Raw genomic sequence first — 27360 nt, 5'->3', positions numbered from 1 at the left:
CGGGGAGTGCCCCAAGTTTTGAACCCGGAAAATCGTGTGTTTTAAATGGGGAGTGCCCATCTTTGGTATGATTTCCTTCTGGGAGTGCCCCAAGGATTGAACCCGGAAAATCGGGTGTTTAAGATTGCCCATCCTTGGATAGTTTTCCTTTGGGGAGTGCCCCAAGTAATGAACCCGACAAAATCGTTTATGTAATGGGGAGTGCCCATCTTTGGTTAGTTTTATATCCGGAAGTGCCCCAAGTATACACCCGGAAAATGGGTGTTTTAAATGGGGAGTTCCCATCTTTGGTTAGCTCCTTCGGGGAGTGCACCAAGTATTGAACCCGGAAAATCGGGTGTTTTTAATTGGGAGTGTCCATCTTTGTTTAGCTTTCTTTCGGGGAGTGCCCCAGTATTGAACCCAGAAAAATTGGTGTTTTAATTGGGGACGGAATAGCCCATCTTCTTGTTTAGCTTTTCATCGGGGAGAGCCCCAAGTAATAAACCCGGGGAAAAAAAAAAAAAAAAAAAAAAAAAAATGAGAAAAAAAAATTTGGTGTTTGAAATGGGGAGTGACCATCTTTGGGTTTTTTCATCGGGGAGTGATCCCATTAATAAATACTATAAAAAAAAAAAAAAAAAAAAAACGCTTTGGATGGCGAGTGCCCCACTTGGGTAGGCCTTGCGTAATGAGGGAGTGCCCTGAGTAATGAGCCCTGAAAATGGGTGTTTCTAAACGGGGAGTGCCCCTCTCTTTTGGTCTTGGCCGGCACTGGGGCGTCCCCCTTGCTTGGGCCTTGGAAGTTAGGGAAAAACGGGGAGTGCCCCCTTAGGTTTAGGCGTATTTTGGTTTATTCGGCCAATGGACGCTGGAAAATCTCTACTAGGCAAAATGAGGTCTAGTATTTGGAGAGTGCCTACATCCAGAGATCATGATTTGAAGCTTTTAGACGTACAAAATAAGTTTATATACTTGTGTAGAGCCAGTAGGGGAGATGGCCTTAGCTTTAATCCACACCGGGTCTTCGTCAGATGTATAAGCAAACAAGCAACATAGCAGAAGGAGGGCAAAGAACTATGGGAAGGCTCCGAAAAAGCGGAAATTATACCCATTCAAAGTTGTTATCTTACAGACATGGGGTGGCTACGATCCCTTAAGAGTAACATAGTGAGGACAGAATGATGGTCAATGGAAGGGTGGATTACCGGCCAAAAAGGCTAGCTAGTAGGGGAGCAGGACTTTCGTATCTTATAAAGTTAGAAATAAAAGGAAAGGCAACGGGGAATGCCACACTTTCGATTTGGCAGGCAGCAGGGGAAGGCCCTAGGAAATAGACTTGGAGGTGTGCACTCTGAAAGTTTGGTGCCTCTGTTGGTTTGGCCTTTGGCCTTAGTTAGCCTTGGTAGGAGGGCGGTATTTATAGGTACGGCTCAGGGGGAGTACCCCCTCAGTTACCCCTTAGTCTGAATGGCGTTGCGGTTATGCATTGAGTATGGTCTGAGAGAGTTCTAAATGGGGAGTGCCTTTATAGCGGTTTTGGCACCATAATATAGGAAACTGGCGCAGTTAATGGGGTCCTATAAGACTAGAGCTCAATAAAAGAAGCTTCTTAAAGGAGGTTTGGCAGATTGTTTGCACTTGTATCACGTTTGTTCAATACAGGCAAAGTCGGCTTTAAAAGTCCAAAACCTGGCAGGCTTCAGATGCTCAAGGCTTCATGAGACCGGTTACGATCGTAACGTAGCTTATGTTATGGCTCTACGATCGTAACGTAGCTTATGTTATGGCTCTACGATCGTAACGTAGCTTTATGGCTCTACGATCGTAACGTAGCTTATGTTATGGCTCTCCTTCGTAAGTACGTCTCTTTACGTCTCCGAGTTCATCAAAGAGAAGCAGTTGTATGTGCCGAGAGACACGGATGTCTGTTTCTGTTGCCGAAAAAGGGGTAAATTTTTATCGAGACTGCAAGGAAATACTCTAAGTTTTCTTGAGCCGGTTCGGCATGGTGGACTTTTAGTCAACGTACGTCGGGGGAAGGGAGCGGGATGATATTTGGGTTTTCTATGTGCATGTTCTAAAGTGGGGAATCATTAGATATTCAGGTTTGTTCGAGGAATGGCTCGCCCCATACTTACTAAAAAGAAAGAAAAAAAAAAAAAAAAAAAAAAAAAAAAAGTTGCACGTAGAACACCGAGTCGTTTTGTAGTGTTGTGGTTTAGTGTGTCAAATAAAACAATTTGAGCGGTTGGCAGTTAAAAAATGACATTTCTATGTGAGATGTATTCATTATTTATTGTCCGAGTTTTGTTTCCTTTTTATATACTTTATGGATCGGTCATTGGCCGTTGGAAAAAATGTTTTACAAGCTGTGCTTTGAACGGTTTCTCTTTTTATTAAACCTAGGAGTATAGGCGGTTCTTGAAGATATTGGGAATTATGTGTGGGAGCGCTCATCATGCTACCCCTTTGACCATGTTGCAGCTCAGGCTGCAAGGTGGCGCAGAGGTTCGTGTTTCTGGGTAGATATATCATGAGTTGTTGCAGGGCCCCCCGATGGATCAGAGCCAAGTCCTGCTAAAGTTCTTCCAGGTGTTTGCCGGCCTAATTTTCAAGCCCTGCGGTTTCGAGACCCAGATTTATTTTGTAGCTGGAAGGTCTGCACGATTATCCCCAGGCGTGGAATGACATATTGACTGAGTGCCCTCACGCCGGCCATCAGATAGGGCGATGGTTGCGTCAGGGCGTAGACTTGTTTGAGTTTTCCCAACCCTTTAGAGGGAAATACCGGGGTAGAACCTTTGACTCGGCCATCCTTCCACCCATGTACTTTTCTATTAACGCCCCTATTTGCAAGGAATTCACCCCTTTCATTAATGAGACAATTTCGAAGCGCCTTGTAGAAGGGTCAGTGGAGCTTTTGGGGCGGTAAAAAGCACGAAACCGCCGAGGTGTGTCAATGCGCTCACCATCGAACCTCCCCAAATCAGACTAGTTTTGTCAATGAAGGGGCCAAACATCTGGTGTACGGATACACCTTTCAAATTAGTTCCATTGGGGGATACTGTGGAATCGATTAGTCGAGGTGGAAAGTTCTCGGGAATCGACGACGCTCAGGGATACAAACAAAGCCTTCTAAATGAGAGGTCTAGGACCTTCTGTGGCTTCGAGTGGGCGGGATTCTATTTTGTTGACACTACTCTCGCGTTCGGTTTCAAAAACAGTGCCTACATATATTCCTCACTTGGGTTTTGTCTCTCAACCTGGTTAAAAAACAGGGGCATTCACACAGAAGTTTGGATCGTCAAACGGTTCATTGGAGAGTGTGGTGGAGAGGGGAAGTCTTGTTCCTAACAGCAGAATGTTTGTTTTGTTTGTTTGCAGGGCTCGATAAGCGACTCGAGTCAAAAGGCTGCTAGAGCGTTGTATGTAGTCTTTAACATGCAGTCACTTGGATACTTCATCAACCTGAAGAAGAGCCAATTGCAGCCGGTTTCATGGATGATGCATTTGGGTCTAGGGTTTCTTTCTGGATCCCGGATAAGAAGAAGTGCTCATTCGCTCATGTTAGGGAGGACATGTTGAAAGCAGGTTCGGTGCTTTTGAAAAAGATGCAGCACTTTGTCGGAAAATGCCAAGCTTCATTTTAGTGTTCATTGCTACTTCCCTTTTGTCTGGGAGTGTTGCTCCTTTATGGTCGAGTTGGATGAGGTCACACCTGTTCATTTAACTCAACCGGTGCGCGATGAGGTGATCTTTTGGCGTTTTGTCGACTCATTTTCAGAGCCTATCCCATGGAGGAAAGAGCGGCACCAGTGACAGTAAGGTTGGCGTCGGATGCCTCTGATCATAAATGGGGTGGGTATTTGTCGCTTCCCCGTCAAAACGCCATCACCTTCGGCGTTTATTGGTCATCTAATGTGCAATTTATAACAGACATCTGTTACAAAGAGGCACTGGCTTTGTATTTTGTTTTACTGTCAGAAATATATACACTCTTGGACAGAAGAGTCGATGTGCAGGTAGATTCACAAAGTCTCTCCTAGAAGCTAATTTCGGCCTAAAGTTGGAGTGGGTCCCAAGTGGGGAGAACCAGGCAGATTTTCCATACAGGGAGCTTTCTAGAGCGGACGCTCGTCTTACAGCGTCGATGTGGCACTTCCTGCAAAGGGAGCTCGGTGGAAGTTCGGGGTTTTCATGGGGTCTCACGACACTGCTCTCCAATGTTCCGATAGGAAGATTCCCAGTTCCAGGCTCGTCAGGGATAAACGTGTTTGCACAGTCATGCCCTCAGGGTGAGCAGCTGTATGTTTTCCCTCCCTTTGTGCTCATTCCAGCTCTGATCAAGCTTTTCATCGAATGGGGAGTGTGTCGGTGACAATAGTAGTGCCGAAGCACCACCATCCAAGGTCCTGTTGGCCGCGTTTAGTGTATTTTGCGACACGGTCTTTTCGCCTAGAGCAGAACTCGGTCAGACGGGCGTCCTGATATTTCCGTCAAGGCGAGGATATGGTAAAAACTCAGAGGGCCTTCGATTTGAGCTTTTGGCATGTGAGTGTCGTTTCCCTGCGGATAGTCGGGTTTCGAGGGAGGTTCGTTTGCCGCTCAACACCCAGTGCTTCTAGTATCTGATTTGATGTTCAAGGGTATGAGGGGATTTGGTTGGCCAGCGTCGCTGGTTGTCAGGTTGAGCATAAATGGAGGTGTAAACGACATCAGCAAGGCTGGCGGTGCAGGAGTAGAGGAGTTGCTGAGAGTTCTTGCCTCGGTGGGTAATCGTTTGTAAACCAAGTGTCAGGGGATAAAGTTTGTATTTTCTCTCCAATGATTGTATAACTCAGTCAGACCTAGTAGGTTAGGTTCATTTAACGGTTTGGGGGAGTATGACATCACAGAGACGACTGCAAAGATGACTCAGGTCAGTTTTGGTCTTGCGTACCGGAGTGCACGTGGATTTAGATATTTCGCTCAGGTTCCTTTTACCCCAAACAGGTTTTGGTAACCGTACTGTTTTCTTTCCTTTCCTTGTCTCTCAAGCTCGACCGGGTCAAGGAGAGTCTTAAAGAGTTGGACGATCGTTTTGACAAGTTTGACATTCAATACGCAGAAAAGGAGTTTGATAAGCAGTTTGTCGACCTTTCTTTGGAGCAATCATAGCTCAGGCTATTTCACTGACGGCGAGGGCTTGATTCAGCGACCCCAGAGGGTGTGGCTAAGTTTTTAGCGGATCGAGACTCAAAGGGTCGAACACAGGTTCATGCCTTGGGTTGCGGAAATTTTGGAAAAAGTGGACCTTTTGGCTGTGGGTGTGAGTGACATCTTTCACTAACAAGCGAGTGACATCGTTGACTAACAAGCCGTTCACAGGAAACGGCCCCACGAATCGCCTCAAACTATACTTCTCAGCTTCGTCAGATCTGGGTGACCGCGTCTTAAGACCCTACGGTGGAAGGGCGGGAGTAGCAGCCACTCTGGGGTTGCAGGGAGCCACGGACCAGGAAGTGATGGATCACTGCGGATGGGTGACACAGTGAGCGTACAGACACCACACTTGGATAGATGGATAGAGTAACCTGGCGCCGCACCACGGTTTTTTTAATAAGGAAGGCCATTGAGGATGAAGGAAAGGAGCGGCTATCGCCAGCAGACCAGGCTGGGGAGTTCTATAGGCCCTGAACTCCGGCTTCAAGGCTGCGAAGGCTTTTAAATCTCCAGCAGGGCAGGCAGCGACAATGTGAGAGTTGGATGAGAGATTGGGGAAAGTGGGGGGTAGTGGCATGCAATCCTGGGTGCGGGTGAGGAACCTTTTCTACCCAGTCCTCAATCCATGTAGAGACCGGAGCCCAGGACGAACACAGCGGTGCAAATAATTTACTATTTGCACCGCTGTGGGCGTTGAGGGCGACTGACTCTTTGTCAGTCGCGATTCTGGCTGGGCTAAGGTGAGGGCGTCAATAGCGGTGGGACTGTCCGGCGGACCCCCTTTTTTGTATTTGGGTTTTGGGTTTTGGGGATTTTTTTTTACCCAACCCACCCTACCCCTTTTCGCTCCCGGTTCTGGTTTCTACGTTTAGAACCTTTTCTACCCAGTCCTCAATCCATGTAGAGACCGGAGCCCAGGACGAACACAGCGGTGCAAATAATTTACTATTCTTAGTACCAGTATCAATCGCCAGACAAAAGTTTTGCTGCATAGGGCCCGCCAGACAACCCCACCCCCAGGATAAACATCGGTGGAACCAACTGAAACCAAGTTGAAATGACAAAATAACACTTTTCTTAATGCAAGTTTCAACCGCCAAAGAGAACACATGTCATAGACCTCATCAGATTTTTTTTTCAAGCTGGATGTTTAGGTAGCGCGTTCAGTGGCAACATAGTGCACAGATTCTACAAACTGACAGCCCGAATCCGAGATTTTCAGGTGAGTTTTCTCATGGAACTGTTCTTTCCTAAAAACATTCAAGTGACATTGTACATACTGAAATATATGTGAACTGTTGGTGAGACATGTTTAAATGAATGTAGGACATTTAAACACACTTTATCATCAAAGAAGACTTCTCAAGGCCTAGGCGTAATGCAGATTTGTACACATCTACGGATAGCTTGGATACATCAGGCATGCAACTCTTCTGCGTTTCCGCGGAATTCCGCGTTTTTTTTTTTTTTTTTTCACATTTAAAAAAACCCCCAAAAGTACTTGTGTCACGGTGAAAGGGAATGCGGCGTATGTGTGTAAACATTGGGTGTGTTCGATTAGCTTCCCAGTGTCGACCTTGCGGTGCTCATTCGGGTGAGCCGCCCCTGACAAGAGCTAATCGAACAATCACACTTGCACTCTCATGGTGACGTCAGCCTCAAGTTACCCGTTCCACAAGCAGGGCACTGGGGCTGACCCGGGTGAGCCCCTGGAATGACGTTTTTTGTTTAGCCTAACATATGCCTGGCATTAACAGTGTACAGCTACAATCATGTAAAATAAGCCTAGTACATGCTAAAAATGCACCTAAGAGCATAATAAACCTCAACATTTTCTAGGGTACCATTGTGGGTATCATGTCCCGTTACGTTTCGGCTGCCTCGCTCCGCACTTGCATTAGTGCCTTTGAAAATTTTCCTCTTTTTTTTTTCAACGGGCAGTTGCATGCCTGACACATAAAGTAGTTTTTTATTGTTACATAATTTCAGATTGGCTAAGACTTGAGTAGAGAGGCAGAAAAGTTATAGAGAGAAAACAAGACAAAATCTGGAAACATGATTGTGACAAAAGCCCCATGCAGCCAATCTTTCCCTCATTTGTTGTTCTCCGTTCTTGTTTTGCATGTCAATCTAGTTTGAACATGTAGAGGATGACCTCATTGACTGTCTCGTACTTGGAAAACCAAGGAAGCAGTTACGTTTGGCCTGTTCCTCCCAAGAAGTCATCCCAACTCATTTTAACTGACCTTCTGGGAATTGTTCACCCAGTCTTGAACATAGCAGTATCCAGATCAACTTTGAAAATTACAGAAACCTTTGATGTTTAATTTCCATTTACTGTCGTCATAAAATGTTGACGCAAGATGTTCAGCATATTACTCAAGATGAACAATCACCTTGTGAGAAACACATAAAAGGGAATTATGTGAAAGATAATTAGAAAAGAAAGGTTACTACTCCAAGGCAAAAGCCAGCCTGGTTAGATGTGGACGAAAAGTGCAAAAAGGGGACTTACCGAGGGGCGGGGTTTAAGTGAGACTCTGGGGGAGTTTGGATTCTTAAAAATGTTTGGAAGAGGTTAAACATTAAGACAGGGACATTCAATATAGTTTAAAACACATACTAGCAGCAAGGCAGCACATGGGTTTACAAATTCAGGGTAAAAGCATGATGCATCATTTTACAAGTTTGACGTATTATTGTCCATGACGCCAAAAATAACCCAAAATGTAATGTCCATGACGCTCTATTAAGACGTGTGACAAGAAAGTTGACAGGTTTTTAACAAAATATTATCACTTTTCATCCTAACTACTTCCCTGTTAAGAAAATAAAAAGGTATTCTAAAAATTTTGAACTTCACAGAGTTTTTGAATTACGTGTGTTGTACCCAAAACCCACTTCCATTTTTCGTAATGTCCATGACGCTCGTTAGCAATGCTCTGACTCCTTAATTAATTCGAACTTTTCCAAATACATAGTATCATTTGACTTACTAGGACACAAGATACTAGTGTCAAACACAAAACTATAAATCAAAGCCACTTGGTGTGTTTAACTGACCAACAAAGTTCTAAAAATGTCTCCAAACGTAATGTCCATGACGTGGAATTGCCCACATGGTCTTTAAAAATGCAGTTCAAGGTTTAAGAAAAGTAACGTCCTAGACAGAATCTTTAAACAACATACTTAGGAAATGAACTTACAAAGAAACACAGAAATATTACAACTGACAAATGATAAACGATTTATACAATAGTAATTGTTATACCTCTGTACAAATTGTGAAGTTTGATCGGTCGAGAACCAATCACGTGCCATGCAACAAATGTATCATGGCTAAAGATGTGCGCTACGCGTAATGCACAGCGCTCCAGGTAACATTACATCACCTCGATCGTTCCCACCGTTGGTCGATTTCCAGCGCTGTATGAAACACACGGGGATTCGGGAGAACAGGTGAAGAATTTTTTCTTGATTGAACTGTTAGTCTGCTTTTTAAACCATGATTAAACTATGCATTAGCTCCGTCTTTATCATGTTTGTATGTTTGAAGATGACAACAGAACTTCGAGAAGAGGAATAACAGTGTTACCAAGGTATAACAAAACAATTGTTGCACGCTGTGACTGGTTCCATGGGTCTACTTCACTCTACTTACCGGTAGAGTCGAATTACTAATTTGCATATTCCCTATGCCGCGAGGCAGAATGCTAAGACTTTTACACACAATAGCGCCCTCCACCGTCCTACCCATAACGCCCCGCGACATGCCCGTCACGGAGTCGTCCTCTTTTCTCTTAGCCGCGAGTGGGTGAGGTTGTGTTTTAAATCTGTTTCACAGTTCAACCGTTATAACTAAACCTTTCCTCGCTAAGAGTGCTTAAAAAGACTTGATAATTGTAGAGTTGTAGTTGTTGTTGTTGTAGTGAGTTGTGAAATAAACTATAGTTTGATTTCGTTGATAAATAATGAGTAGTGTTAAGAAACTGGGGAGGGCTTCGGCTGTCGCTACTGGGGTTACGTCCATTTCCCCGGGACAGTCGGAGCTCTCGGGGGGCTGCACCGGCGACACTCCGTCGCCCGGCTTGCAGTCCTCCAGCCGGCCCACGCAGCCTCTGTCGGCTGCGTCGGCCGGATTACCCACCGATCAAAGAGGGGTTGCTTCCCGCTCCCCCTCTTCGGTCAGTGTGCGTGGGTCGACCCAGTCGAAGGTCAAACGCCCCGGTGAGTGTATCCGACCCCCCCGGGTCCGGCGACTCGTCCCCGGAAGAGGACGAGTTGACCACGGCAGTTCAACGGCTTTCGATTGCCGAAACTGAATTGCGCCTTGTCCAAAGGGACATGGCCCGGGTGTTAGGTCTCCCCGCCGAGGAAGCGGGGGACGCCCCCGAGGAACGACGGTCTTTTAAGAGAAGGACTGGCCCCGCTCCGAGGAGTGGGATTGTTTTCCCGGCGATGCCGCTAGACCGGGTATGCGCTGACCGCATCGAAGGCATTATGTCGGCATCCTCTTGGACAGCCTACCCCAAGCGGGCGGATTTATATTACCGATTTCCCCCCGGGGATTTCGATAAATATTTCTCGACCCCAGTCCTGCCGGACTCGGCGGCAGACAAGCTGACCGCAGACAGGGGGGCAACCTCTTCTAAACTTCCCTTCGCCGACAAGGCGCGGGGGAAGTTGGAAGAAGCAGCCAGGAAGATAGACTCAGCATCACGCTTTGGCATGCGAACATCGTCTTTTTTGCTCCTTCTGTCCGAGTACCTCACGCTTGCCGGCGACGAGGACTCGGCAATCCCAGCGGACATGATGGTGGCGGCCCTCCACTGCCTGGATAATGGCCTGCGCACGGTCCTAGATCAGTTTACGAGGGTTTCCACCCTAGCAACATCTGCACGTAGGGCAAACGTCCTAGACGCTCTGTTCCTCCCGTCCGTCGGGGCTCGCAAACGACTTGATGCGCTCCCCCTAACGGGACGAGACCTATTTGCAGGGAAATTCCAGGAGTCCATGGAGGCCGAAGCCAGACGCCTCAAGGCCACGGATAAAATCAACTTAAGGAAGCCGCGGACCTCTGTACCGGCGGCAAGGAAAGGCAAACAAGCCTCCTTTGTGATTCCACGTAGGCGCCCACAGAGACCCGCCCGTGGCGGTTTTCGTGGGAACCAAGGACCACCGAACGCACGCACGCCGGCCCAAGGCCAACAGCGGGCCCAGCCGGGCCGTGGTTTTCGTGCGTCCGCCCCCCGGTATCCCGGGGCGTGGCGGAAGTGACCTCCCGGTCTCCAGGCGACCTCCCGCCGACGGACCCGTGGGAGGCCGCCTTCAGGAATTTTTGGGGTCCTGGGCTCAGATCACGTCCGACAGATGGGTCCTCGAGACGATCGAGTACGGCTACGCACTCGAGTTCACGAGGACCCCCCCGTTGGACATGCTGGTTCGGCCAACGCCCACCCCGTCCGACCCTCTCAAGCGCCGTGCCCTCGAAGGGGAGATCAGTTCCCTTCTCCTCAAGCGGGCAATACGCGTTGTCCCCGACCAGGGGACACGGACGGGGTTCATGTCCACTTTCTTCTTAGTTCCCAAGAAGGAGGCGGACGCTTGGCGGCCGATCCTGAATTTAAAGCCCCTAAACCGATTTATCCGCCCAAAGCGCTTCCGCATGGAAACGCTGCGGGCAATCCTCGAATCAATCGAAACGCCCGCATGGGGGGCGAGCTTGGACCTTCGGGACGCTTACCTCCATGTCCCCATCAGGGCTGAACACCGTAAATTCCTGCGCTTCCTCTACAACGGAACGCTATACGAATTTGGGGTGCTCCCCTTTGGGCTGTCGACCTCCCCTCGGGTTTTCACCCGAGTGGTACGGGCGATCGGGGCAGCACTTCGGAGACGAGGACTGCTGATTTTTCAATACCTCGACGATTGGCTGATTGTGGGCCGATCACGGGAGGCAACGGACGCGGCGCTTACACTTACTTGGCGCCTCACGTCCAGCCTGGGGTTCCTCATCAACTCCGAGAAATCGCACCCGATCCCTTCTCAGGTGCCCACCTTTCTCGGTGCGGCTCTCGACCTTCAGAGGGGGCTAGCCCGCCCTTCGGCGGAACGGGTACAGAACTTACAGCAGTGCGTGGCCCTTTTCCTGGGGGCTACGGTGGCGCCAGCGGTAGCCTGGCTCAAGTTACTCGGTCTTATGGCCAGCATGGTAGAGGATGAGACCTATCCAGCTCCATCTCCTCTCCTACTTTCGGCCCAGCCGTCATTCGGTCAACCTCCCGGTGCCTACCACGCCGTGGCTGACCCCCCACCTTCAATGGTGGGTGGAGGACGCCAACCTTACACGTGGTCGGGTGTTCCGCCCGCCCCGACCATCAGCGACCGTCGTCACCGACGCGTCTCTGTACGGCTGGGGGGGTGACCCTCGACCCCCGCCAGATAGCGGGGGTGTGGGGCCCGGAACACCACTCGACCCACATCAATGTCCTGGAAATGCTGGCGGTCCGGAATGCCCTCCAGCATTTCCGGGCACAGCTAGTGGGGCAGGCCGTCCTGGTGCGCTCCGACAACGCTACAGTGGTAGCGTATATCAATCACCAGGGGGGCACCCGGTCGGCCCGGCTGTGTGCACTAGCGTGGGACCTGATCCACTGGTGCATACAGCAGGGGATCGCCCTGTCGGCGGTGTACATCTCGGGGAAGGAGAATGTCACGGCCGACGCTCTTTCCCGGGGCTGGATCGTCCCGACAGAATGGTCCCTCCGCCCCTGTGTGGCCCAGTCGCTCTTCCTGCTTATCGACCGACCTCATGTGGATCTGTTCGCCTCTCGGACGAACAATCAACTGCCGATCTACTGCGCCAGGGGCCCCGACCCCGGGGCATGGCGGATCGACGCTCTGACTATGCGATGGGAGGGGCTGTTGGCATACGCCTACCCGCCCATCTCCCTCATTTCACGGGTGCTGACAAAGATCGAGCAGGATCACTGCAAAGTTCTCCTGATCGCCCCTTTTTGGCCCCGACAGCCCTGGTTCCCACGGCTGGTCAGGCTCCTGGTACACAGGCCGGTAGTTCTCCCACAGCGCCCGGACCTCATATACCAGCCCGGGTCCAGAGTAGTGCATCCGACTCCGAGGGACCTGCACCTGACGTGCTGGGTGCTGTCACAAGATCCCTCAGAGCAGCGGGCCTTTCGAGACGGGCTGCGGAAGTTGCCGCCCAGTCCCGAAGGGCCTCAACCCGAAGAGTTTATGACTGCCGACTACGCCATTTCTTTAAATGGTGTAGGCGGCGAGCTATTCATCCCGCCGATAATTCTGTAGAGGAAGTCGGGGATTTCCTCCTATATCTTTTTGATAGCGGGCTGGCAACGACCACGGTGAAAAATTACCGTTCGGCCATTGCTGCAGTCCACGGAGGATTCACCGACGGCTCGACAGTCTCAGATAACCAGGCGATTGGACAGCTGACTAGGGATGTTTGTCACCCGTCCCCCGGTGCGCAAACTGGTCCCATCCTGGGACCTCTTTAGCGTGCTGTCAGCACTAGCAAAACCCCCTTTCGAGCCACTGAGTGGGGCCACGCTATTACATCTAACGGTCAAAGTGGCCTTTTTGTTAGCGGTCGCTACGTCTCGCCGACGTAGCGAGCTGCACTCCCTTACGGTGGCGGCGGGGCACATCCGGTGGGAACCCGGAGGTGTCCGCCTGGTCCCTGCGGCGGGGTTTTTAGCCAAAAATCAATCCAGTGCTTTCGAACCCCCGGATATTTTTGTTCCCGACCTTAAAACCTTTTCGGCGGTCGCGGGGGACAAGCTTTGGTGCCCGGTACGGGCCCTAAAGTGGTACATCGATCGCACAAAGTCAATCCGAACCGGCCACGAACAGCTGTTCGTGTCCACGGTTCCACCATTCCGACCAGCGTCCCGCGATACAATCGCGCGTTGGATAGTCACAGCCATCCGCTCGGTGCCGGGCGGATGGCCAGCGTCCGATGGTCCAGTTCATGCCCACGAAGTACGGGGAGTGTCGGCCTCATGGGCTTTCTTTAAAGGGGTCTCCATGAGTGATATTACAAGGGCGGCCTCCTGGAAGAGCCCGTCCACGTTCTCTGACTGCTACCTGAAGGACATTCTACAGGTGGATGGGAGAGCGGGTAGAGCGGTTTTACAGGCGGCCAGCCGAGCTGCAAAGCCAGGACAAGCTCCACCTCGGCAGTCACGTGTTTAGGTGAGTTTTTCTACGGTAATACAGTGCTAACAATACTTATAATGTGGGACGATACCCCCTGTACGTTTTGGGCATGGACCACTATCGGGCCTAGCGGCCGCGAAGCGTTCTCTGAATTTTGAGCGCGCCGGGGTCCTACGCCCCCCCCCCCCACTTAAGACATGCAGTAGCACCGCGTATACCCACCGCCTTTTCCTCGGTGCGAGTCTATGCAAATTAGTAATTCGACTCTACCGGTAAGTAGAGTGAAGTAGACTCCCCCCCCACAGTAATGTGGATGGGGTCTACGAACCGGTAGAGTATCCCTCCCTCCTTCCCCACATACTCGGTCCTTGGGTGCTTACATTTAGTAGGGCTCATCGAAAAGAGGACGACTCCGTGACGGGCATGTCGCGGGGCGTTATGGGTAGGACGGTGGAGGGCGCTATTGTGTCTAAAAGTCTTAGCATTCTGCCTCGCGGCATAGGGAAATGCAAATTAGTAATTCGACTCTACCGGTAAGTATTCGTTCGTAGACCCCATCCACACTACTGTGGGGGGGGAATTTTGTACACCCTCGGTGGCAAATGGCACCCCAGGCACTCGGGTGTACAAAACGCCATTGATCCCGTCACAGCGTGGAACAATTGTATAATGGAAGTTTATGCTTACCGAGTCCATAAAGCAGTAGATACATAAAACAGGCAAAATTACATTCTGAAGAAAATCAAAACTTGAGAAGGGAGAACACATGCTCCTTGCGCTGCCAGGCTGCTATCTGATTAATGTATTCGCTGCCAGGCTGCTATCTGATTAATGTATTCGCTGCCAGGCTGCTATCTGATTAATGTATTCTGGATGGGTGACCACACTACAACAGATTAAGAGCTGTAACAACCTCTTCGTGGTTTATATTGATAACCTCTAAGAAAGTAACAACTATTTAAACTGATTTTAGGGGTTAAACAAAGAATTGACTAGAGTGGGATTTGAACCAACGACCTCCGAATAAACGTGCCGGGGCTCTACCAACTGAGCTATCTAGCCCTATGTTGGCAGTGTCCCTATTTTGTCAAGATCTTTGTTCGGGGGTGCCAGTCAGAAGCAATGCAACCGTTAACTGCCGTGTAGCCAGGGATCACACCCAAATTACGATACAACCTGGGAAGCGGCAGCCAGGTGATCCCCTCATTTCAAAATTTATCCATTTTCCCTTTGTGTGGTTAATATTGATATCTGAAACAAAAAGTAGCATCCCCTGAACGTGATCCCCTGCCATTTTGAGACGTTTGAGTATTGGGAATTTGTATCATTCGAGTACTGGAAAAACAAATTGCTTACCGGTAAATATTAACAATGTCCGACCCGTCTGTTTAATCAATTGCCGTTGTGTAACATTCGAGATTTGGGGGAAAATGTTTAAATGCAAAGATAAGCCAACCGTCTGTTTAATGAATTGCAGTTTTGAGATGTTCGAGTACTGGAAAACATTTATATTTAAATGTTAAGAATGTCCGACCCGTCTGTTTAATAAATTGCCGTTCTGAGAGGTTCGAGTAATAGAAAACATTTTTATTTAAATGTTAAGATTGTCCAAACTCCGTCTGTTTAATAAATTGCCGTTTTGTAACATTCGAGTATTGGGAAAAAAATGTATTATAAATATTAAGAATGTCCGACTCGTCTGTTTAATAAATTGCCGTTGTGTAACATTCAAGTTTTGGGGGAAAATTGCCGTTGTTTAGGGAAAAGTTGCCAATGTTTCGGGAAAGAAAGTTGTCAGACTCTGTCTGTTTATTAAATTGCAGTTTTGTAACCTCATTAACAAAAGGTTTAAAACAATGTCCTACCCGTCTGTTTAATAAATTGCCATGTTGAGACGTTCGAGTAATGGAAAACATTTTTATTTAAGGGCGATTCCATGAAAAGGTGGAATTTTCTTAGAAAAATGAAATTGCTCCCAGAATTGAATTTTTATCTTTATATCATTCCAAACATGTCCAAGTGTCAGGGGAATGTTTTTTTTTTGTTCGGATATTGTTAACTGTGAAAAAAATTACTTTTCCAATAGTGCACTTTGGTTGGAAAAAAGTAATGTTTTTTATGGTTTTATCAATTTGGCCTATTTTTATAGTCAGTATCAATTTTCTCTAACAAAGTATAAATGAGAGCAAGTATGGGCAGTATTCTTTCAGAAAAAATATGTAAAATTTCAATACAACTCAATGTACACTTGTGTCAACACTTGGTTTGAGGTACTCTCAGAGAGCGTAACGCGTGTTACCAAAACACACCCTTTTAAATATAATTACTAAACAACCTGGTTTCAAATGCTGCAACTTTTAATTTTCCTCCTACTAATAAGGGCTCATGTAAAAACAGTAAAAACTTAGATGAATTCTTAACCACCGCTTCACAATGAGCCTCCGAAAACTGTAAGGCATGTTACCAATGTAACGCGTGTTTCCAAGCCCAATACACTGTAAACAATGGTCAGATGGGCACAGCACGCAGTTTAAAAACAAATATATTCCTGCCACGCTCCATGGCCTGGTAGGCAAGCATAATGTGAATGAGGTGGAATTACTTTTCAACATCCCACGGCAAAGGACATGTCGATGGAATGGGGGGTCAAATTAATTATTCTAAGCGCGGGAAGTTGTTTTTTGTGGTTAATGATTGGGATTATTTCCGTGGTGAAGTAATGCAAGTAAGTGAAGAAAATTACTTCAGTGTTTTAGGGATGCCCCCTGCTTGAATTTGCTCTCTCTTCATCTCATGCAGATTTTTAGATTTTATGGTGTGGTAGGGGTAGAAAATCCATTGTGTTATTATTCAAGTTAGTTAATTCCAGGTTTGCCCTTGCCTGTTTATATTGTCCCTTCAGGTGTTTTATTGCACCCTCGTACATGTAGTTGGTTAATTTCTTAGAAGTCTTTTGTTACATGTTTGTAAGCAGTTCTTAATTCTTTGGTACGTGGGTTGTTCTTTAAATAAGGAGGCCAGCTTGTGACATTGGTACACAATTTTAAAATTGTCATTTGAGAGAAAAATTAATTTGATAAATAAATTTGTAAAATATGTTAAATTGTTGTGTTGACATGACTGGACTGACTGTAGGAAGCATTTGTATGTTATTATTATTATCATGCTCACCACTAGGCCTGGGCGAATAATTTGAATATCCGGTTAATAACGAATAGGTTTTCCTATCCGTAACCGCGAATGCCTTTTTTTTCTTAAACGGATATCCGCAATGGGCGCGAATACCTATTTATAAACCAGATAGTCCTGTAACTACAATCAAGTAATCGGATATTCTTTAATATCCGAATATCCGCGGACGTCTGGTGACAACTGATAGGAATGTTTTGTCTGAATCCTTAAGAAACTTCTATTAAGACAGCATAAAACAGCATAATTTAAGTATTTAATATGCTCACCTCCGTGAAGAGTTAAAACAATGAAATTTCTGACGTAATTTGTTCAAAGATTACGAAAGTTTTCCTTCAGGTAGAGTCAATCACGATGAAAAGAAATAGCAAATCATCATCTTTAAATTAGATATGGTTATTTTTATGAATGAACCAAGTGACACTGTCTAAAACCAATATCAATCCGCCCACAAGGTCTTTTTTTTAAATTTTTTTTTTTAAATTTTTTTTACTAGCGCCCTCTAGCGGCAAAAAAAACTATTTGAATATCTGGTTAATTTCGGATAGTTGGCCAGCGGTAACCGATTACCAAAACTTCACTATTCGCCCAGCACTACTCACCACAAAGACTGAGAACTCTTTTCTTAGCTAACTGGTTATTGATATTCACGTAGTTAATACAATCAATATTGTCCTGTTAAAACCAAGTTCCAGTCTCCACAAATAACAGTGTGTGGATTATCTAAATTATTAATAGTATTGCTAATACCATCCTCTGCTGTCTGAGGAAATCCAACAGGCACATGAGCTTCTAAGGAGAGTTGAGACATCTGTATGGAAGGCATGGACTAACAATCAATCCTAGTAAAACAAATAAAATATAAATAAATAAATAACATTTGTATTAGCTCTTTCCACAGGCGTTTTAAAGCGCTTTGGCATTGTTTGAAAAGATGTGTTTTCAACTAAGACTTGGATGAGCTGACTGAGGATGAGTGACGGATGTGAAGAGGGAGCTTGTTCCAGCAAGTTTGTGCAGCTTCTGAGAATGCTCTATGACCATAGCAGGTATTTAGCGTGGACCATTGGAAAGTTGAAGATTAATGTTGGATGTTGATCGAAGGCTCATGGATGAAGAAGGCAACTTTTGTGAGATGAGACTGTCGATGTATGTGGGAGCAAAGCCATGTATTGCTTTGTAAACAAGGAGAAGAATTTTGAACTGAATCCGCTTGAGAATAGGTAGCCAATGTAGAGAACGAAGAACCGGTGCTATACGATCATAACACTTTACTCTCATGACCATGTGTTTTGTGCACGTTGAAATGGGGCGATGTGATTAGCTGGCAAGGCATACAATAAACTATTGCAATAGTCAAGAAGGGATGTGGTGAGAGCATGGACTAGGCGCTCTGTTGATTTGACGTCAAGGTAGTTGCGGAGTTTCCCGATCTTATAAATACCAAAAGATGCTGCACGGCAAACAATAATGTGTACATGTATGTGTTTATCCAACTGTAGGTGGCTGTCAAGAATGACCCCGAGGTCACGAGCTTACTCAGAGACGGTGACAGCATCACCACCAATGCTCATTACCGGTAGATTGTCTGATTTCCGGAACTGTAAGGTGATGTGTATGAGCTCTGTCTTAGTAGAGGTGAACTTGAGCTTGTTGGTCATATCCCAATATTGTAGATCACTGATACAGTTTTGCAAGGAATTGATAGCTTTGTGATGCTCCTTTGGGTTAAGAATGACGTAGAGTTGTGTGTCGTCAGCATACAAAACGTATTGAATGTCGCGATGAGCACTGATGACCTTACTCAGAGGACCGGTATAAAGTATGAATTCAAGAGGTCCCATAACCAACCCCTGAGGTACACCACGAGGACGGGGATAGGCCTGGGAGAGAACACCATTGACAACAATTGATTCACGATTCTCAAGATATGACACTAGCCAATCTAGTGCAGTGCTGTCAATGCCATAGCAACTCTTGAAGCGCTGTGTGAGAGTGTTGTGGTCAATAGTGTCGAAAGCTGAAGAAAAATCCTCTAACTGTCTAAATGGAAGTCCAATGAATCTCCAGATTGTTTGCTGCTTTCGTTGATGTCCAGACTATTGAACCTCACTCGATGTACAGTAGCTGAGTTTGGCTTCATGTTGGCCGGGGCCCTCATCAGCCCTTTCCCCTTCGGTCCTATGGATGTGTGTGAAAGTGGAGCTCCGTCAGTACACATCTTTAAAATGGACGTTGCCATCAGTGCAAGTGTGTGGTGGAGTTCTGTTTAATCACTTCAAAGTTTACACACACATTAACTGTCAGGCAGGCATAACAGTTTCAGAGCAATGATGTCATGGGGGGTCACGAGACGCAGCCTTAAAGGTACACTTTTTGAAGTCAAATAACTCCCAAGGTAATGATGCGATTATGTTGAAACTTAGTAGGTTATTAGATATTGGCAAGTTCTTGTAAATTGTGGAATGAGTTGACATCACGATCACATAAATTTTTGTACCTTTAAGTCATGAATTGCTAACTGAACTTGGTATAATCTAAAAAAAAAATAATATAAATAGGCTAGATAGGTCATCTGCTTGGAATACAAAAAGTATTTCAAATTAAGTTGAGTAACTTGATTTTGGAAATTTTATTAACGAAACAGCGTTGCATTTGTGTATAAATGCAATCATGTCTAGTTTATCATTGTTCTTTATTGCAATGATTTAAGTTGCTTTCATAAACATGAAGGCCTACTAGGCACCGAGCTAACATTATGTTTACAAAACCCAAACTATGACCATACCCTTTTTTTTTCATTGTAAAAACTAAAAGGTTTAGAATAAAACACAAACACAGCAGGCAACGCAACATGAGACTTCAGTGCTAGCTTGACAGTTATCTGATTATTATCGACCGAGAACAAAATTAAAATAAATTTTACAACTTTATTGTAAGCAAAGAAAAGCCAGGTGCTTTACGACATCTTTTGCAAACAAAACCGTCTGTTTCATAAAAAAGGGAATTTGAGTTAAAAAAATTGTTCACACAACCGTGCTTGAGATAAAAAATATTGCGTCTTCCATCCTGTCATTTCACTTCGCGCGATTCACCCTGCAGAACAAATGGGTTTGAAACACTAAATATACAATAGAACAAAACAAAATCAGGAAGATATCATCTGACAAATATACAATAAACTACACCATGTACTCTTTTTGTTCATCCAGTGTGTCCTAAATTTTTCATGTTGAGCAATGAAGAAGCATGTTTTTCGTAAAACACGCCAGTTCTAATAAGGAACTGCTCCATTTTTACCACGCTGTGCGTTGACAGAACGTGCATGCCTATACCAGCGATGACAATGTTGTATGGTTCTAGCTCGCGCACCAACAAGGTTATTATTGCAACTTTTGGGAAATGCTCCTTTTCTTCCGAGCATGCACTAACACGTCGACTCTTCATTCTCAAGGCATTTGTACATTGTATAATTGTCTGCTATCGCGTTTGTTTATCATTAGATGGCGTTTCCTCTCACACCAGGGTATTGTTTCGAAAAGCGTCTAGGGTTTAATGTTTCTTCATTTTTTATTGCATACAAATTAACAAAGACGGCATTGTGTACTCTGTGATTGTGCGTTGTGTTTTGTGTGATCACAATGTGGTAAGCGTTTTCGCGGCACCTTTGAGTGAACTTTTTACGATTGCGTCGTTTATGTGCAGGCTCAATCAAATTTTTTATTCTAAAAGAAGAAGGAAATCTAACACGGCTTGCACGGCTCGCTATCTAACACAGTGCACCAAACCAAGGTCATTACCACACAGTGAAGACTGGGTCCTTACTTTTTTCATTAATAAAATACCTTTAACAAAAGAGAGGTAAACAAAATTCGTCTTTTTAAGACCTTGGGAAAAGCCAGAAACAAAGTTTAAGGACCTACTGCAGGAATAATTCCTTAATGAGATTGGTCCATGGATGAAGACCATCTTCACATCTTTTGATGTTTAAACCATGTTGCAATTTCTGTTTTTAATCTATAGGAATCATGAAGTGTCAAAGTTTGTGGATTGCTTGGGATCAGTGGTTAGCCATCCACATCGAGTTGTATTGTTTGATCAAGTGCGTCCTTTCATCCAGCCATCTCAACAGGCTCTCTACAATCAGCTAATCCCTTCATTACCTAGGTAACTTTATTACATAGAATGTGCAAGTCAGACAATGTTAACAGTGTCAGTGAGAAAAGGCTAATCACATAAGTTAAAGGTAGAATCGGTTTTAAACAAGTGGTTTAAACCTGCCGAAGCCTGGTTCTTGATAGTTTTACTGAGACAAAGTCAAGAATCAGGCCTCGATGGGTTTAACCATTGGGCCGAATTCATAAAAAGTAGCAATTGCTTTTTTGTTATGCTTTTGCTTACATTTTTACACATAAAAATAGGCGGTTGCTAGCAAGCCAAAGCTCTAGTTTTAGGAAAAAGCAAAAGCTCGTTTCTTGCAAGCAAATGCCACCTTAACTAGCAATTGCCTAAATACGTATACGTAACAATAACCTTTTACTTGTGTTACTGCAGTGCTGCAAGATCCTTACAGGGTAGCCCTATATGTAGGACTCTTCCTCTGTACTCAGATACAGAGTCCTAACTATTAAGGCCCGTTTCTGGGGCGGCAACTTTTCAAAGCTTCGTAACGCAGAGATACCAACATACACGATTTGGGCGTAGCAAATACGATTTCGAGCCGTGACTACGACGCTATGATAATACTCAATAAAACACGCTAAACAAACCGCCCAATAAAATTTTATTAAATCGTACAATACATGCAAACAACGAATGAACTATTAAGTGGAAATGAAAATAATTGTAACAGAAAAGAAAAAACACTTTTAATTTTAGAACGCAGTGTTGAATAATAGCGGTGAATTCACTCGAACAATGTACGTGTCTCGACGTAATGATTGTTGCGTGCCCTCTGATCCCCCGCTGGCTGGCCGGACGAGTATTTTTACGCTAGTGCATTGCTGCAAGATCGTACCCATTGATCTCTATTACACCATGGGGAATAGTGCATACGTGCGTGGGGAATGAGGTTGTGTGTGAGCTAACGTGTCACAGTAACCTCATTCCTCATGTATCCACTATTATTGTGCCCACGCTGTCTGTACATGTACTTCATCGAAGCTCGGCACAAAAAGTAAGAAATAATGGCGACAAAAAAGGAGACCTTCTAGAAAAAAATACCTTCAACTGAGTGGCCTGTGAGATCTAAGCTAGACAGTTTCCATGTTTTCTTACTAGTAATTGTAGCGCCGATGTCCAGACAATGCCCAGAGTACGGACACGTATTTTTTGCCCAAAATCCGGACACCTTTTGTTTTTTTTTTTGTTTTTTTTTTTTTTTCTCTCTCCCAATAGCTTGTTGTTGCATTTCTGACCCATTAAAACAAAAACATTTAAGTAAGGCCTCCCTATGTTATGGTTTTTTTTTTAAACAAAGTCAAAAGATGAGGGAATTTTTTTTTTTTCTCAGTTTTTTTTTCACTGGCCATTATAAACATTTGTAGCTGTTCTGGTGGTGCATACAGAGGTAATTGTTATTTCATGACAATGCCTGAAAATGAGCTAATTAGCATTGTAGAGAGTAATAGAAAGATCGGTTTAGGGAGCCCAGCCCAAGCCACGCTCGCCCTTAACTTTTGGGAGATGCTACTCTTTTTTTAAATTCAATGTTGGCATCTCTGTGTAACGTAAATCTTACCTGCAACAAGCCACTAATTTCAACAGATTCACATTCCATGGCGGCATACATTTTTCTGCGGTGGGTTTTGGTCCTCATATTTTCCTCACAAATGCGTCATTTTCGTGAAAAAATGCAGCTTCCAACGTTAAAAAACTCCCGTTTCGATCGTTTTCTCACAGTGTTGTCTGTTGTTGTGCGTCGGCGTACACATTCGCGTGCAAGACGCATGATGCAAGCTTAGACGCATGAATTCTTGGTTACCGTATCTTGACTGCACAGCAACACGCAACACAATTCAAAATTTGCGCATCGTGCGTCTTGCGTACACACGGCAGACTGTGAGAGTACGAACAAAAATGGGAATTCCTTAACGTTGGGAGCTGCATTATTTCATGAAAATGACGGATTTGTGAAGAATAACTTACGATCAAAACCCATCGCAGAAAAACATATGCTCCCATGGAATGTGAATCTATTGAAATTGGTGCTTTCTTGCAGGTAAGATTTGAGTTATGAAGCTGTGAAAATTTTCCGTCCCAGAAATGTACCCCGATGTCCAGGACATCACTGTAGTACAATGCGAAAGTGTAAGGCCGCCAGGGCTACTTGCAGGGTAGCTTGACCTCTTCTTGCTTTTTCGTGATTTTACAATTTCAAGACAAGATTTCAGAGAAGATTTCATCGGCCTAAGGTGTACAAACCAAGAACTTATTGAGAAGAAATATCCAATCCAACCTGTCGTAAATTGTTTTTCCAACAAACGAAAATATTCAATCTCATTTTCTTCAGTGCCTGTTGCCACATTCATACTATGCAGCCATAAAGTGTTCTTAGTCCTGCACAGCTGTGACGGAAACAATTTTGCAAAAACATAATGATAAAATAATCATCACACGTTTGAGACTTATTTTTCTCATTTGTAGTGATAAAACTTAATATTATTTAAACTAAATACTTTGTCAAATATTTTTGCTAAATTCTTTGCATTTTGGGGTCAACTACCAGCCCCCCCCCCCCCCCACACACACACACACAGAGGAATTACTCCTCCACAGTACGGCTCGCTGTGCCTGGGCCTGAATACAGGGCATTCACAGCCGGAGGAATTACTCCTCCACAGTACGGCTCGCTGTGCCTAGGCCTGAATACAGGGCATTCACAGCCGGAGGGATTATCTCTCTATGGCTCGCTGTGCCTAGGCCTGAATACAGGGCATTCACATTCGGAGGGATTATCTCTCTATGGCTCGCTGTGCCTAGGCCTGAATACAGGGCATTCACAGCCGGAGGAATTACCCTTCCACGGCTCGCTGTGCCTGGGCCTGAATACAGGGCATTCACAGCCGGAGGGATTATCTCTCTATGGCTCGCTGTGCCTAGGCCTGAATACAGGGCATTCACATTTGGAGGGATTATCTCTCTATGGCTCGCTGTGCCTGGGCCTGAATACAGGGCATTCACATTCGGAGGGATTATCTCTCTATGGCTTGCTGTGCCTAGGCCTGAATACAGGGCATTCACATTCGGAGGGATTATCTCTCTATGGCTCGCTGTGCCTAGGCCTGAATACAGGGCATTCACAGCCGGAGGGATTGTCTCTCTATGGCTCGCTGTGCCTAGGCCTGAATACAGGGCATTCACAGCCGGAGGGATTATCTCTCTATGGCTCGCTGTGCCTGGGCCTGAATACAGGGCATTCACATTCGGAGGGATTATCTCTCTATGGCTCGCTGTGCCTAGGCCTGAATACAGGGCATTCACATTCGGAGGGATTATCTCTCTATGGCTCGCTGTGCCTGGGCCTGAATACAGGGCATTCACATTCGGAGGGATTATCTCTCTATGGCTCGCTGTGCCTAGGCCTGAATACAGGGCATTCACATTCGGAGGGATTATCTCTCTATGGCTCGCTGTGCCTAGGCCTGAATACAGGGCATTCACAGCCGGAGGGATTATCTCTCTATGGCTTGCTGTGCCTAGGCCTGAATACAGGGCATTCACAGCCGGAGGGATTATCTCTCTATGGCTCGCTGTGCCTAGGCCTGAATACAGGGCATTCACATTCGGAGGGATTATCTCTCTATGGCTCGCTGTGCCTAGGCCTGAATACAGGGCATTCACAGCCGGAGGAATTACCCTTCCACGGCTCGCTGTGCCTGGGCCTGAACACGGGGCATTCACAGCCGGAGGAATTACCCTTCCACGGCTCGCTGTGCCCGGGCCTGAATACGGGGCATTCACAGCGGGAGGAATTACTCCTTCCACTCAGTGCACCCAGACCAATACGGGGCATTCACAACGGGAGGAATTACTCCTCCACAGTACGGCTGGGTGTACCCAGGCCTTAATACGGGGCCTTTTCAGCCCAAGGAATTACCCCTCCACAGCTCGCTGCGCCCAGGCCTGAATACGGGGCATTCACAGCAGGAGGAATTACCCCTCCACAGTACGACTCGCTGCACCCTGGCCAGAGGAATTACCCCTCCAAAGAGCCTCGATGCACCCGGACCACCCGAGCGCACATGTATGCGCATACCGCAGTGCCTTAGGATGGCCTATTTTGTACAGCCGCCTCGACCAGGCAGTCTCGCCTCTGCTATCGGGCTTGGGGCGCTCTCAGCTGAACAGGCGATTGGCCACTGGGAACAGTCCCCATGGGGCGCCTTCTGAGCACTGCGTTCCGAGGGTCTCTGATATTACATCTGAGTCTACTCAGGGGCGTACTAAAACCAACATTCCCATAGCTCATATTCAAGCTCGAGTGGTTCCTCCGCAAAAAGGGTGGTGATTCGATCTCAAGGGAGGAGTTCTTGGAGGCATTCCAAAACCTACGGCCTCACTTACAGGACGCCTTGAGGACAGCAGACAGCGGACAGGCTCCTACTGACTCGGTCACCCCACAGGTACAGTCTGTAGGGACACGGCTGGCTTGCACCTCACCAACGGCTAGGCGTTCTCCGGGTTACCCCCTTTACAGTCCATATGGATGTAGGCTTGGGTACCATGTCAATCAGAAACCTGGCTGGTAGAAAGCACCTCTCCAACTTTATGTAGCAAGTGTCACAACCGGGATTCAAACCCATACTCTGCTGATCAAACAGGGGTACACTGGTTGAACTGGTACACTGGTATTTTGGCTAAAAAATAGACTAAGATTTGACTTCAAAGGTCTTCCAGGAATACTGAAGAGCAGTCTCTAAAAAAAAATCATCAATTTTAGCCGTTTTTGAGCATTTTTCAAAAAAACGTACAGTTGCAGGATAGTTTGAACCTCAAAGTGGTTAGAATAATCATGTGTCCTTCTGAGTTAGATTTATTTCCAGTCGTAGAAAAGCTAATCGGCTGAACCAAATTTAAACATTTTTGTTTACAATTATTCATGAGTATTTTATATGACAAAAAAGATTATGGATACAAATCGTAAATAATGGTCAAAAATCGAAAGTAAAATTAGCATTCTGAGAATCTGTGTAATGGAAGCTTAATTCTATGGGCCCACGGAGTGGAGCAATAGGAATGTAAGCCCTGGGTTAAATTTATTCAAAATGATGGCCATGACCTCATGTTGACCTTTTATTATTGTTTTAAAGCTCCTTTCCATTCAGTATCAGAATCAAGACCAGGTAACCTCATGTCATAAAGTTGTAATGTGTGTGTTTTATTGTGCCTTAGAAAACAATTAATAACAGGAACAGCGGTGTGATTGTTTACAATCACTATTTCTAGTTATTATTATTGTTGTTACATGTATGTACATGTACATCCTAGTGCAGACAAGGGCAGATGAGGGCTATGCCCTCAACCGCCAGGGTAGTCCTCAGAGGAGTGGTGCCCCCAAGTCACATTATAGTCTTTAAAGGAAACCAGCGGTAAATCTTATGGCAAAGCATTTACATGTACTCCCAGTCCAGGGAGTGGACAGGAGCGATGTTAGCATGGTCTTGGCGTGACAGTATGACAGTGAACTCCCCCCCCCCCCCCCCCCCGGCCTGGCAGTATCAGTCTCCTCTTTAACTCCACAGCCCTGGCACAAGAGCTTCCACTCAATGATACAAAGACAGAGTTGACTATATATAAACTCCAAGACCATGCACCCCTGATGACCACCATAGAGGTTGAGCTTTGTCGGTAAAAACACGTTTATTATGTTTGCTTGACTAGTTACAGAGATATTGAAGAGAAATGATGTTTTGTAATGGTGGCAACGTATTTGCATATTGTTTATTTTTATTTTATTTTTTGGAATCAGCACACCTGAAATGTATTAAAAAGTATGGTTACCCACAGTGCCCCTAAAACCTTTTTCAGAAGTCGCACCATCTCACTAGTCTCTCGAGTGCTGACCAAGATTGAGCAGGAGCCCCGCCAGCCGTGGTTTCCACGACTCATCATGCTCCTGGTCCACCGCCTGGTGATCTTAATGGGGCGAGCGGATCTCCTTCACTCGGCTCCGGGGGATCTTCACCTGACATGCTATGCTGGGTGCTGTCACGCAATCCCTCTGCTCAGCAGGCCTTTTGCGACGGGCTGCAACAATCGCAGCCCTGTCACGCCGAGCCTAAATGCAGGAAGGTGTACAACAGCCGACTATGCCTGGATTTCTTGGTATACCTCTTGGACAGCGGCCTCTCAATGGGCTTGGGAAGGAATTACCGGCCCGCCATTGCCGCAATCCAACCCGGGTTTCCGGACGGTCGTTCTTGTCTCGAAAAACCCGGCCATCAGCCAACTGATCAAGGGGATGTTTGTTACCCATCCCCTAGTACGCAAACTTGTCATGTCCTGGGTTTTCTTTAGTGTGAATGTACTATCAACTTTGACGAAGCCTTCTTACCAAACAATAGACTGCTCAACACTGTTGCAGCTCTCCGTCAAGGTGCCGTTCCTCTTGGCTGTTGCTACTTCCCGACGGCGTAGTGAGTTACACTCGTTGTCGGTGGAGGCAGGACACGTTTGATGGGAACCAGGCGGCGTTTGCCTGGTCCCCTTGACCAGTTTCCAGACATTTTCGTCATGGACATTAAGTCCTTTTCATCAGAGGCAAAGGATAAGCTGTGGTCCAGGCACTCA

At 46.0% G+C, this 27360-nt stretch overlaps 1 protein-coding gene across 6 annotated transcripts in view; it reads left to right on the top strand.

Annotated features, from left to right (window-relative positions):
• Positions 1 to 27360, top strand: part of LOC139952051 (harmonin-like) — a 109637-nt gene that overhangs the window by 23900 nt on the left and 58377 nt on the right. For 3 of the 6 annotated variants that reach the window (XM_071950977.1, XM_071950983.1, XM_071950978.1), the window contains one exon: positions 20593 to 20736. In XM_071950977.1, the coding sequence (XP_071807078.1) occupies positions 20593 to 20736 (144 nt within the window). Of the gene's footprint in view, positions 1 to 6058; positions 6407 to 17458; positions 17619 to 18031; positions 18937 to 20592; positions 20737 to 27360 lie in introns of those variants that run through there. The other 3 variants (XM_071950979.1, XM_071950980.1, XM_071950982.1) reach the window with 3 other exon arrangements.

This window comes from Asterias amurensis, chromosome 20 (assembly GCF_032118995.1).
Source record: "Asterias amurensis chromosome 20, ASM3211899v1".
Lineage (NCBI taxonomy): Eukaryota > Metazoa > Echinodermata > Asteroidea > Forcipulatida > Asteriidae > Asterias > Asterias amurensis.
The sequence above is the reverse complement of the archived record's forward strand: the minus strand, read 5'-3'. Positions and strand labels throughout refer to the sequence as shown.